The sequence below is a fragment of the Elaeis guineensis genome, chromosome 2 (assembly GCF_000442705.2).
Source record: "Elaeis guineensis isolate ETL-2024a chromosome 2, EG11, whole genome shotgun sequence".
Lineage (NCBI taxonomy): Eukaryota > Viridiplantae > Streptophyta > Magnoliopsida > Arecales > Arecaceae > Elaeis > Elaeis guineensis.
In genome coordinates, this window is record NC_025994.2 from 13647153 (window position 1) to 13661056 (window position 13904).

The following is a 13904-nucleotide window of genomic DNA, read 5'->3' on the forward strand; positions in this document are numbered from 1 at the left end:
TCATAAATAATCATTATTTATGATGAAAAATTTTATTGTAAATAATAAGCAACTTTTGATTTTTATAATTTTTTAATTATTTATGATGAAAATATTTTTATCATTAATAATTCAGTATTTATGATGAAATTATTTTTCATCATAAAAAATATTATTTACAATAAAAATTTTTATCATAAATAATGATCAACTTTTGATTTCTTTTAAAATTTTTGATTTTTTTAACTATTGATGATGAAAATATTTTTATTGATAATAATCTCATATTTATGATGAAAATTTTTTTTATCAAAAAAAGAGCTTATTTATGATGAAAAATTTTCATCATAAATAATGATCAACTTTTATTTTTTAAAAAAAATTTTGATTTTTTTAACTATTGGTGATGAAAATTTGATTTTTATCATAAAAATAGCTTATTTATGATGAAATATTTTTATTACAAATAATAATCAACTTTTATTTTTTTTTAACTTTTTATTTTTTTAACTATTGATGATAAAAATATTTTCATCAAGAATGATCTCGTATTTATGATAAAAAAAAAATTTATTATAAAAAGAGCTTATTTATGGTCAAAAAATTTTATCTCAAATAATGAGTAATTTTTAATTTTTTAAAATTTTTAATTATTTTTTTAACTATTTATGATGAAAATATTTTTATCATAAATAATTGATAAAAATTTATTTTTATTATAAATACTCAATTATATATGATGCAATAATTTTATCATAAATAATCTATATTTTTTAAATTTTTTAAATTTTTTAAATTTTTTTAATATTGGTGATGAAAATATTTTCATTGAAAATAAAATTATTATCAATGAAAAAACTATCTTCATCATAAATACTTAAATTATTTATGATAAAAAAAAAATTTATAAATATTTAAAAATTTAAAATTAAAATAAATGATGAATTATTTATGATAAAAAAATTTATCATAAATAATTCATATTTATGATGAAATATTTTTCCATTGCTAATATGTAATTATTCATGATGAAAAATTATTTTTATCATAAATATTTTATTATTTATAATAATTTAATTTTTCATCATAAATATAATTATTGACGATGAAAATATTTACGTCATAAATAATTTCATCACAAAGACTCTCTTTTCTTATAGTGTGTCGAATTATAAAGATGTGTGGTTATTCTATCCTGACAAGCAATGAAATTTATTAGAACATATGAATTAAATCATGATATTTGAAAAAATATTTTTCACATTAATATAAAAAGAATGTATAGAAGTGAGAACCTGCATCGAATTTACATGTTCCAAAAAGAAAGAGAAAAAAAAATAGAAAGAGACCTATATCAGGTCAGTACATCTCGAGAAAAAAAAAATTCTACTGAATGATTATCGATGCATTAGAGCTCTCTTTGGTCGATTCTTTTTTGGATTGCTCTGGCTCCCTAATAGTATCAATTGTAGCAGGCTCTATAGTTGGGGTGGGCTCTGGCTTCTTATCGGCCTCGAGGACTTCGTTCTCTACTGGAGGCACCACAAATATGGGTTCTGCGGTGATGGCTTCAGCTTCGTTCACTCCAATAAGAGATCGACCAGATTCCTTCATTGGTTCCTCTATCGCTTCATGGGGTGACTCAAGATCCACTTTACGCCCATCTCGACGGTCACCTTTAAAGTGACCTTGAAGATATCTACCTCTGGATATAATTTTTTGATTAAGTTGCGGCACTGACTGAAGGCGTAATCGTACACACCCTTGAAGCTCTCGAATACTTTATCCTCGAACTCCTTGGAAGCCTCGTATAGTTCCACCACCTTAGCCATCTTATCCTGCTCCTTTTTAATTTATCTCTTTAAGGCCTCTATGGCCTTCTCATAAGCCTCATTGGCCTTCTCCGCCTCTCTTGGCCTCAGCTCCAATTCTTTATTATTCTCAATGATAGTATGCAAATCAAAAATCTTCTTCTCCTGTTCATTATCCTTTCACTGAAGATCTAGTAGGTTTTAAGTTTTCTCCTTCAATGCCTTCAGCTTTTTTTCAAGTTGATATTTGAGTTTCGAAGCAAGTTTGGACTCCTTTTTCTTCTCCTCTTGGAGAATAATTAGATTGGCATCCATGACCTCTTTATTCTTTAATAGGTAGGCCATGTTCTCATACATGACCTTGAAGTCAACGGCGACCTGCAAGGTGAAAGTTCAGATCAATTATTCATCAAAAAAAAAGGAGAGAAAAGAGAAGAAAGAAAAACTCACATGCATGAGCTGCTCGAACCCATAGTTGGCGATCTCCTCAGGTTTATTTTTTTGATGGGCCTCCAGATCGACGATTGTCATCACTGATTCGAGAAGATCTCAGCCTAATCGAGGCTGCTCCAGGAGTGACATCCTTATCACGACGTCCCCCTCGGTCGAGCTTGACGGTTGGGCGTTATTCTTGATCCTCACCACCATGGGTTGGTGAGATGGGGGTTCCAATGATAGGGCCCTGGGAGAATTTTATGGTCCCTGGGAGGCTTCACTTCTCTTCGAGTTGGCTGGAGAAAGGGTCGCTGAAGAGGATCGAGATGCCACCTAGGCAAGAGGAGGTTCCGCACTCTTGACTCTCTTCGATGCGGGGATGGTGGCAGATGGTTTCGGTTGGTCCTTCCTCCTCCTAGCCTCCACCTTCATCAGATTGAATCTCATTTCTGCATTAGGCATGTGTTTCAGAATAATGAAGACAAAAAAAGAAAGGAAGAAGTTAATAAGTAAAATACTTCAGTCTTACCCCGAGGAGAGTATAAGCTGATGCTGGCATCATATAATGCCTGATCATTTATCAGAGAAGATAACTTGGATATTTTGGTGGTAATCAGGGTTGAATGAGCCATCTCATTTTCGAAAAAAAATTCATCACTAGAGTTATGTTTGGTGTCCGGACGTCCCCAGAAAGTCCTAAAACTTCATAGAATGAGAGTCCGGATAAAGAAAAAATGGTCTTTCCAACCATGAATCAAAGAGGAAAGATTAGATCCAAATTTATAGTTTTTCTATAAAAAAAAGTACCATCAATCCTTCTCACTCGAATGCCTCTTCAAAAGGACCAAGGATCTAAATAAAAAAATCCTAAGATCTATGTGAAGAAAGTTGCACATGATTATGAATACTATAATCATCCTAATTGCATTTGGAGTTATTTGAGTGGGATGGACCCTATAAAAATCAAAGACATTACCGAAAAAGGGGTTTAGTGGAAACCACAGGCTGGATCGAAGGACTCATCGTAAAAAGCTATGCAACCCTCAGGAGGTTCATATACCCAATCATCTGGATCCGGTACTATCATCTCATACTCATCGAATATGTCATATTTATCCCTAAGGGTTAAGAGATTTTTTTCGATCAAAATAGATCTCTCTATTTCTGGATCAAAGTAGTCCATGAGACCACACACAAAAGATTCTGCGCTGTGATCCAAACTCCTCTCACCTATAAGACTGGTTTTAGGATCCTCTCCAGATGGATTTCCTACCACAATGACCAGTAAAGACTGGGTCGACCTAATCTATGAGTCACCTACGGTCTCTTTTTCTTTTTTACCCATCTTGGACATGTTTCTTGAGAAAAAATGTGGGGGAGGAATGAAAAGAATCGAAAGAGAAAGAAAGGCTATCCTATGACTGAAAGAGAGCAAATGAGAGAAGGCTGATACCTAAAAGAAACAAGTAAAATCCTTCCAAGAGATGAAGAATGGAATCCCTTCCTTCCGCTCTGACAAAGCTTCTCACTGTCTCCAACAGCTGCTCAACACAGAGAGACTTCTAGAAACAGTTTGGCAGCTCCTTTGCATGGTAACAGCAGAAATGAACAGTGATCGAAGGGCCAAAGCCTTTTATAGGCAAATCGATGGCTTGGATTGGCTGGTCCCCTCATCGATTTGTGACACCTAACGTTAATTCGACGCTCGATTAGACGGTGGTTAAACGCACCTCCTCCCAGATTCAGTCATGACAAATTGATCCATGCTCAAGTTGATAAACCAACCAGATGTTGACAGATGTCACACTCTTATTTGATATTTTCAAACTATTTACCTAAGCAATGATGGTAGAAGATTTGGTGGATCATTTCTTGAAAGATCAAGTTTCTTCATTTTTAACTAAATAATTAATTTTGATGCTCTCGAGATGCAGCATATTTATTCCAGATGGTGGCAACATCAGTTTGAAAAGTTTTGAGGTAAAACATGGAGATAAGATCTCTTAAACGGTGAAAACCGAATCAAAAATGCAAGTGTGGAGATAAGATCTCTTGATCGATAAAAATCAAATTGAAAATGCAAGTAGGGAGATAAGATCTCTTGATCGATGAAAATCGAATCGAAAATTCAAATATAGAGATAAGATCTCCTGGTTGGTGAAAAATTAAGCCAAAAATCAAATGCAGAGATAAGATCTCTTGATCAATGAAGGCTGATCTGAAAGCAAATTTGGAGATAAGATCTCCTAATCGATTAAAACCAGATCAAGAATTCAAGTGCGGAGATAAGATCCTATGGTCGGTAAAAGACTGGGCCAAAAATTCTAACTCAAAAATAAGATCTCTTGACCAATAAAATCTGATCTCTATGGCAAACGGCTCCTAAATTGGTGAAAATTCAACCTTATGAAGATACTTTTACTTTCTAGTCTGATCAAAAAATTATCATCTCAGACATAGAAAGTAGGAGGTAAAGTATTGGTGCATTAAACCAACCTTGAGATACGTGACATAATCATATGAGATTAAAAAGACGTCAATCTGAAAGCACCAGATTTCAGTAGACCAATTGACCAGTCAGCAGATTCAGCTCGAATTTTTACCAACCTGAATGAAGGATGCCCTTGTGTTCTAACCGGATGACATCTCAACTAATAAAAAAATATTCAAGTCGGGTGTTTACCGACCTGAACCCCGATACCTCACTATTCGGGATGAATATTATGACATCTCTATTTCATCCCAGTCGTCTATCGAGGTAAACTATTATAATGATGGACTTAATCATTCTACAAACGTCCATAATAATTTTTTCAACCAAGGCATAGCTAGCCATGATCTTATGTTCAGCTCATATGCATAGCTGTGCATCAGCTCACTTATAGATGGCTATCTAACCGCCTAACAAACTCCTCTAATGGTCTAACAAACTCTAGAATGGCCTCCTCAACCTCTCTATAAATAAAGGATCAGGGATCCTCCATGGGTAAGTCCTGCTCTTTGAACTTAGGAGAGATTCTTTCGGTAGAAAATTAGGCCAGACTCTTAGCTTCCACCCAGTCCTCTTCTAGTTCCATCCAACCTCTCTTGCTCTTCTATTCTTTTCCACCCTTGTTCTCAAGGCTCGAACTGATTTAAGCATCGAAGGATCAAGAATCGAAGGATCTCAATCTGATTTCTTGACTGGTTTTACAAATTGATGGAGTTTTCATCAGATCGCAAGGATCGCTCCAGCTCAATCTCACACAAGTCGATTTACTCTACTCCAGATTTCGAGCCTTACAGCAACAAGCATAAGGAATGATCTGATTTGTTAACTCTTATTTTTTTTATAAAACCTATTATAGGTGGAACTCTGGTGCTCGACCTAAAGATATGGATGGATTCTGGTCGTGGCCATCCCATACATCGGCCACCGATCTATACACAGATTTTCAACTTCATTGCCAGTATTTTCACTCCTGTGAGATCAATCCATGCTTGGTTCGTCGACCCCAATATCAGCGGCTGATCTCGTCTCTATGCACATCAAATTGCCAATCTATACATTGACCATCGCTCTCATCATCAAAGTAATCTTTGGGCATCGAACACCGACCCAAATTTTGAGTTCTGAACCCCACACCGGCTTCAACCCAGGCATCCACCATCGATCTTCATCTCTAGCAGTATACATAGCGGGCCGCCGAGCCATACTCCCTCCGACCCCTACTTCGATCGTCATATTCGAAAAGGTTGACATGAAACCCCATACAATTTTATCAAACTATGCTACCACTAGGAGCAGCTGGCTACAGACCAGATAAAGTGGTTACAACCGCTCAATACCAAGAAATCAGATCGAAGATTTTGAGATAGCACATCCAAAAGAGTTGGAATGGCCTCCAATTCTTCTTTCTTACAGTTCTCACCTTTATAAATAAAGGTAATTAAGAGACTCCTAAGGTACATAATTCTCTCATGCACTTCTTCCCATCTGTTTTATCGATTCCTGACTTGAGCATCGAAGGGCCTTTATTAGAGCCAACTCCAGTTAGAAACTTATTTTGTAGGTTCGGTCATTATTGTCCAAGCCAGGCGCCGCCTCACTCCAGCGAATCTGATTCAAGCCGAAGATCTGCAGCAAAAAAACCAATTAGTACATGCATTAATTGAACATCTCTGTTATGTAAATGCATACATATGTATCTTCTCTCAATACACAATCACCAAAAATTACTCAGGGCTCATTTGGTTAATGAAAAGAATTTTTTTTTAGAGCATTATTTTTGAGAAGCTGATTTTCAAAAATGTGATGCCTATGAAAATGATTTTGGTATGTTTGATTTGATCATAAAAAAAAGTGACTTAATCCATGATATCTTATGTTTAGTTGAGTATCCATTTTTTTAAAAAAATTATATAAAATATATATTATAGGAATAATTTTACCCTATTCTACACATTATCATGGTTTGCAAATAAAAAATTACGATGATTAAGAATATTTTTGGCCACAAATCATAGTAGAGGAGGATTTGAGGCATTATAATGGAGAAAATATTCATTTCATCAGTAGAAGTTTTGATAACTTAAAAGAATATTTTTAGGAGAAAAAGAGTCTTTGATACTTATGCCATGGGAAAGCTAAAAATTTATAATCTATATGAGTTTTTTTCTCATAAAATATAAAAATTATATTTTTATAAAAATATTTTTTTTAATCTCTCTCTTAAAAATTTTATCAGAATAGAAATATTTTTTTTTTCACTTCGACCATATTTTTTTCCCTCCACTTTGGACGAATCAAACAAGTCCTCAATGGTACCAAACAATACAATATATTTTGAGATGGCATCCAATTTGTTTCTTTACCTTCCTTATATATATTTTTTTAAATTTTTTTCTATTCTTATATATTTATTTTAAATTATTTATTATTTTTCTAATAAATTATAAAAAATATAAAAATTATAAAAACCGAGATCCATTTGATCCATCAAAATTGAAATCAGAAGCGAACTTTTGGACAATCAATTTATTTTATTTCTTTTCCTTCGTGTGGATAGAAAAAGTTACCAGTTTTTTTTTCTTTTCTTTTCTTCTTCTTCTTCTTCCTCCTCTTCTTCTTCTTCTTCTTCTTCTTCTTCTTTTGGGAAAGGGCGACCTGCTTCATTAATATAAGGATAGAGTACTATTGGGTGGATGTCTGGCCAGGATACCACCTCCCAAGACCTTTTCAGTACCACACGATGCAGCAGGAAGAAAGAAGAAACAAAAGAAAAGAAAAAATAATCAAAATACGTGGATCAGCCACAAAAGGACTCGCCTCTACAGGGCATGCAAACTTTACTATGAAAAGAAAATTTTACAAGAGGAGACCTCACCCTCAACCCTTGTACACCCAATTCTCTCTCACCTGAAGTTTCCCTCACAAAAGCTCTCTCTCTCTCTTGGAGACCCCCTGAACCCCTGAAGAGCCTGGCGACCACTGTCCAGGAGCCTCCTGCTCCTTTCTCACAGCGCTCTCGCCTCTCTCTCTTTTTTCGGATTCGTACGGCTCCGTACGGTGCGAAAAACCGAACCACTGCCTTCTCTGTTCGTCTCAGGCCCTTTTAAAGGGTTAAACAGAGCTTAAAACCTAATTAGATTAGGTTTAAGAGTCCTAAACAAGCCAAATCAGCATCCCAGACCGTCGGATCAAGATCGGGAGGCCCCTGGGCCCTTAGATCACGCTCCGGTCCATGGAATAGTACCGTGGACTGCGAGAAACGCGTGGAAAATGTCCACGCGGTCCACAGGCCCCGTCGTGGACCGCCCGGTCCACGGTGGACCGGTGCAAAGGGGCCGCGGGCCTGGGTCGCGCATCCCGTGTGGGCCTGGGTCGCGCATCCCGCGCAGGCCTGGGTCGCGCGTCCCGCGTGCCCCCGCCTGTGGCCGCGCCGCTGCCGCCCGCCACCGGTCGCCGGCGGTCCTCCACCGTCTCGATTCTCATGCCGACTTCAAAAGCTCGTATCTCCTCCATCCGAGCTCCGTTTCAGGTGATCTTGATTTTGTTGGACTCCATTTTTCGCTGCGAACCTCGCTGTGGGCTCAATATGGGCTGAATCTCGAGGCATCAAATCCTAATAAGTACAAAATACAAAATCCTGCCACAATAAAACCAACGACCATACAAAAAGTATTGACACGCAAAGGATAAAGACCCAGAGCTTATTAACTAGGATAGGGGATACATAAAGGTAATGTAGTTTACTAAGTCCGGTGCATCACGAAAGAAAGCACCAGATTTGCAGATAATAAGAGTTAAATAGCCGATCTTCTAAACTATGGAACCCAAAATCTGAGAACACCACACTTGGTTGATCAGTCGTATTTTCGTGTTTGCACCATTTTGAGAACATAAAGTGGATTGAAGGTAAAGCCTCTGTTTTGATGGAACCATAGGCCTAATCTTTAATGCAGTTTTTATTAATACCACTAATAAACATAAGACTTGATACAAATAAGTGGATTGAAGTAGTGAAGCATAAGGATAGCATGACCAGTAGTATCCAAAACTTCTCAGATATTCTATCTTGATACCCCTTACCCAACTCAAAGTAATAAATATCATTTTAAAATAATGTGCTACTCATTCACTGCATTTAACGATTGAGAAAGCATTTCATGCACATTGTCAACTAGACCGCCATCTTTTAGTTTGAATTAGAGTGAGTGTGATGTGCCCAGGCCTAAATAACTATCTTGTGTAGGTAAGAATAAAGGTTGGAGCACAGAAAAAGAGAAAAAAAATTTTTTTGAAATCTGATTGATAAGAAAATCGCCACAATCAGATCACAAAGGAGTAGAACGCCACACTCAAGAAAAGAAGAATGTGAGTGATAAGTTCTAGGGTTTATAATTCACCACTAACACACAGGGATTAGATAAGAGAAATCAGCAACACTCATTTTCATTCATTGAAATCTGAATTGAATACATAGGTTGCCTCCCTTTATATAGATAAGAGAGGGAACATAAGACAAATTTAGTAAATAGAAGGATATAACAGAATTTGACTCTCATAGAAATGATGGTGGCTATATCTTGCTACAAAAAAAATGATAGTGGCCGTATCTTGCTACTATGGAAATGATGGTGGCTAGAGATCATGGTGAATTAGGAAGAACAAAATAACTTTGGCTGCATCTTGCTGCTATGGAAATGATGGTGGTTGGAGATCATGATGAATTAGGAAGAATAAAACAATCTTGATTGCGTCTTGCTATTATGAAAATGATGGTGGCTGGAGATCATGGTGAATTAAGAAGAACAAAACAAGCTTCTAAACTCGATCTTTTTTTCAAGCAATAATTGCTTTCAAATTCCTGCCAAATCTGATTCACACCACATCATGCTTCTACGCACGTGAGCAAAATCATCAATTTGGCTCTTGGATCCATATATGGCATGTGATCATCTCTTTCTTCATGATGGTGCACATCATTTTTCCCTTGTTGAGTAGGATTTGCCCTCAAATCCAAGTCTTCCTCATCATCCAAACTATCCTCCAAGTAAGGAGAAAGATCTCGAACATTGAATGTAGCGGACACATTGTAGTCATCAGGCAATTCAATCTTGTAAGCATTGTCATTCACTTTCTCAATAACTCGGAATGGACCATCAGCACGCGGCATGAACTTAGATTTTCTTTGGTTTGGAAATCATTCTTTGCGAAGATGTATCCAAACAAGATCACCTGGAGCCAAGCGAACTTGTTTTCTTCCTCTGTTGGCTGCCTTCTCATAAGCCGCATTCTTCCTCTCAATCTGCTCCTTGATGCTCTTATGCATGGACTTAACCAACTCAGCTTTCTTCTTCCCATCCATACAAACTCTTTCGCTGATTGGAAGTGGTGCCAAATCAAGTGGGGTGATAGGATTAAATCCATAAACCACTTCAAAAGGAGAATGCTTGGTAGTGCTATGAATACTACGATTGTAAGCAAACTCAACATAAGCCAAACACTCATCCCAATTCTTCATATTCTTATTAACAATAGTGCGAAGTAAAGAAGAGAGGGTACGATTTACCACTTCGGTCTGACCATCGGTTTGCGGGTGGCAAGTTGTGCTGAAGAGCAATCTAGTACCAAGCTTCTTCCACAAGGTCTTCCAAAAGTAACTCAAGAACTTGACATCTCGATCAGACACAATGCTCTTTGGTACACCATGCAGACGTACTATCTCTTTGAAAAATATTTCTGCAACATGTGAAGCATCATCAGTTCTGTGGCATGGCACGAAATGAGATATTTTTGAGAATCGATCCATAACCACCAAAATCAAATCCTTCCCCCTTTGTGTTCTTGGCAGCCCAAGCACAAAATCCATACTCAAATCTACCCATGGTTGATCTGGTACAGGTAACGGCATATACAACCCTTGTGAAGTCTCTTTGCTCTTCGCCTTCTTACAGGTAACGTACCTCTCAATGACGTGATGCACATTACGAATCATAGCTGGCCAATAAAAGTGCTCTTTCATCATCTCCAATATTTTTTTCTCTCCAAAATGACCCGCCAATCCGCCACCATGAGCTTCTCTCACCAAAAGCTCTCTAATAGAACTGTTAGGAATGCACAGCCGACCTGACTTAAACAAGTATTCGTCATGCCTGTAATAGCCATTTACAGCTCCTTTCTCGCACTTTTCATAAATATTTACAAATTTTGGATTGTCCTTGTATCGATCTATAATCAACTCAAATCCCATTAGTTTAGCATTAAGCAATGAAATCAAAGCATACCTCTTGGAAAGTGCATCAGCCACGATATTGACATTTTCTTTTTTGTATTTGATCACATAAGGAAAAATTTTCAAGAATTCCATCCACTTGGCATGTCTACGATTCAGCTTGCTTTGTCCTTTCAAGTGCTTCAAAGACTCATGATCAGTATGGATGACAAACTTCTTTGGCAATAAATAATATTGCCAGGTCTCCAAAGCCCGAATCAGAGCATAGAACTCCTTGTCATAGACAGAGTAGCTCAAGCTTGCACCTTTCAACTTCTCACTGAAATATGCTATGGGACGCCCTTCTTGCATCAGAACAGCTCCAATGCCCACACCGGAGGCATCACATTCTACCTCAAAAGTCTTGAAAAAGTCGGGTAGAGCTAGAATGGGTGCTGAACTCAACTTTTTCTTGATCAACTCGAAGCTCCTTTGGGCTGCTTCAGTCCATTTGAATTCTCCTCCTTTCTTGATGCATTCAGTGATAGGAGCAAGAATAGTGCTGAAGTTCCTCACAAACCTCCGATAAAAAGATGCTAGGCCATGAAAACTCCTCACTTCAGATACATTAGTAGGAACAGGCCACTCCTTGATCGCTTTCACCTTTTCCTCATCAACTTCCACTCCATGTTGTGACACAACATAGCCAAGAAAGACTATGCGATCCTGACAAAAATGATACTTTTTGAGGTTGCCATATAGCTTCTCTTGTCGCAGAACCTCAAAAATATCCCTGAGGTGCTCCATATGCTCTTCCTGATTTCTGCTAAAAATTAGAATATCGTCAAAATATACAACCACAAAATCACCAATAAACTTATGCAGCACATGATTCATCAATCTCATGAATGTACTAGGTGCGTTGGACAAGCCAAATGGCATGACCGTCCACTCATACAATCCAAACTTGGTCTTGAATGCGGTCTTCCATTCATCACCTTCCTTCATGCGAATCTGATGGTATCCGCTCCTAAGGTCTATTTTTGAGAAGACCTTAGCTCCATGCAACTCATCAAGCATATCGTCCAGTCGCAGGATTGGATAGCGATATTTTATTGTGATCTTGTTTATCGCCCTACTATCCACGCACATCCGCATAGATCCATCCTTCTTTGGTACCAACAGAGCTGGTACTGAACATGGGCTCATAGACTCCCTCACATAACCCTTCTCCAAAAGATCCGCAACTTGCCCCTGCAACTCCTTGATCTCCTCGGGATTGCATCTATAGGCTGGTCTATTTGGTAGGGCAAATCCTGGAATGAGATCAATCTGATGCTCGATCCCTTTGATTGGTAGCAATCCTTTTGGTAATTCTTCAGGGAACACATCGGTAAATTCCTCCAAGATCTCCTTCATTTGCGGTGGAAGGGAGACTTCTTCACTTGGAACCTGCTTAGCTACAAGAACAAAAATAATTTCATGGTTAGTCAAAACTCGCTTCACTTCCCCCTTGTTGGCAAATAGGTTCTCTTTCTTGCCCTTTTCAATCACAAGCTGATCCTTCTGGACCTGTTGCGGGCTAAGTGGTGCCAACACTATACTCTTCCCATTCTTGACAAATGAATAGGTATTTTTGAAGCCGTCATGAATAGCCCTCCGATCGTACTGCCAAGGCCTTCCCAAAAGAAGATGGCTGGCTTTCATAGGAACCACATCACAAACAACCTCATCTTAGTAGGACTTGCCAATAGAGAAAGGTACTACAACCTGCTTTGTAACCTTCACATCACCATCGTCAGTAAGCCATTGCAATCTATAGGGACGGAGATGCTTCATAGTCACCAAATTAAGTTTTTCTACCAAAATAGTAGAAGCTACATTGGTACAGCTACCTCCATCAATGATAACACCACATACCTTATCATGGATGGTGCACATAGTATGGAAGATATTTTCGCGCTGCTCATCATCCACTTTGGCTTGTAGGTTCAGGTTGCGATGAATAACCAACAGCTCTCCTTCATCTGCAAACTCCACATAATCTTCTTTTACCTCTTCCAAAATAGCCTCATCTTCACTTTCAATTTCTTCTTGTGACTCCCGAATGAACATCACCCTCTTGTTTGGACATTCAGAGGCTATATGACCGTAACCAAGATACTTGAAACACTTGATATCTCGACTTTATCTGGGAGGTTGTGAATTCCCCACCTCTTTTTTTTTGGCCGCATCTGTGACTTGCTTGCTAGAATCACCTTTTTCTACTTGTTTTGGCACCGCCTTAGGGACGGACCATGGTGATAAAGAAGATGAGTTGGTAGTCTTACTTGGCTTACTTGCACCACGCTTGTGCTGTCTCTCCACTTTAACAGCAAGTTTGATCACATCGTCAAGGAACACATAAGATTGCAACTCCACCGTATCAGCAATCTCCTTATTCAAGCCTCCTAAGAATCTTGCAATGGTCTGTTCTTGAGGTTCTCGCAAATCGTATCTCATCATCAACATCTCAAATTCTTTGACATAATTCTCAACACACATCCCCCTTGTCTCAAGCTTTGTAACTTGATGTACAGCTCCTGCTTATAATATTGAGGGATAAATCGCTTCTCCATGATCCGCTTCATAAGCCTCCAGTTTCGAATTTCCTCTTCTCCATCCCTCCTACGCTGAGCTTTCACATTCTCCCACCAAAGATTAGCATAATCAGTGAATTCAAGGGCAGCAAGTTTATATTTTTTTACCTTAGAATAGTCTTGACATTCAAAGATCTTCTCCACACGTTGCACCCATTCCAGATATTCTTCGGGTGAGCTGGTTCCTTTAAAGGATGGGATCCTTATCTTAATATTGTCTCCCAAACTCTTTTGCTACCGCCTTTGCCATGGGTGTTCCTCCACACCATCATCATCCCCGAGTTCGTCATACTCCTCTTCATCATTACGATCAACTCGTCGTGGTGCTGGATGGCCATGCCGCT

At 38.0% G+C, this 13904-nt stretch overlaps 1 protein-coding gene across 1 annotated transcript; it reads right to left on the minus strand.

Moving 5' to 3' along the window:
- Positions 1-1991: 1991 nt before the first annotated feature.
- Positions 1992-12833, minus strand: LOC140855216 (uncharacterized). Its single transcript, XM_073251093.1, has 5 exons — positions 11791-12833; positions 11549-11637; positions 10674-11122; positions 9719-9896; positions 1992-2168 (listed from the first exon to the last, which is right to left on the minus strand). The coding sequence occupies exons 1-5, from the start codon at positions 12626-12628 to the stop codon at positions 1992-1994; spliced, it is 1731 nt and encodes a 576-aa protein (XP_073107194.1). The 5' UTR covers positions 12629-12833.
- Between the last annotated feature and the right edge of the window lie 1071 nt (positions 12834-13904).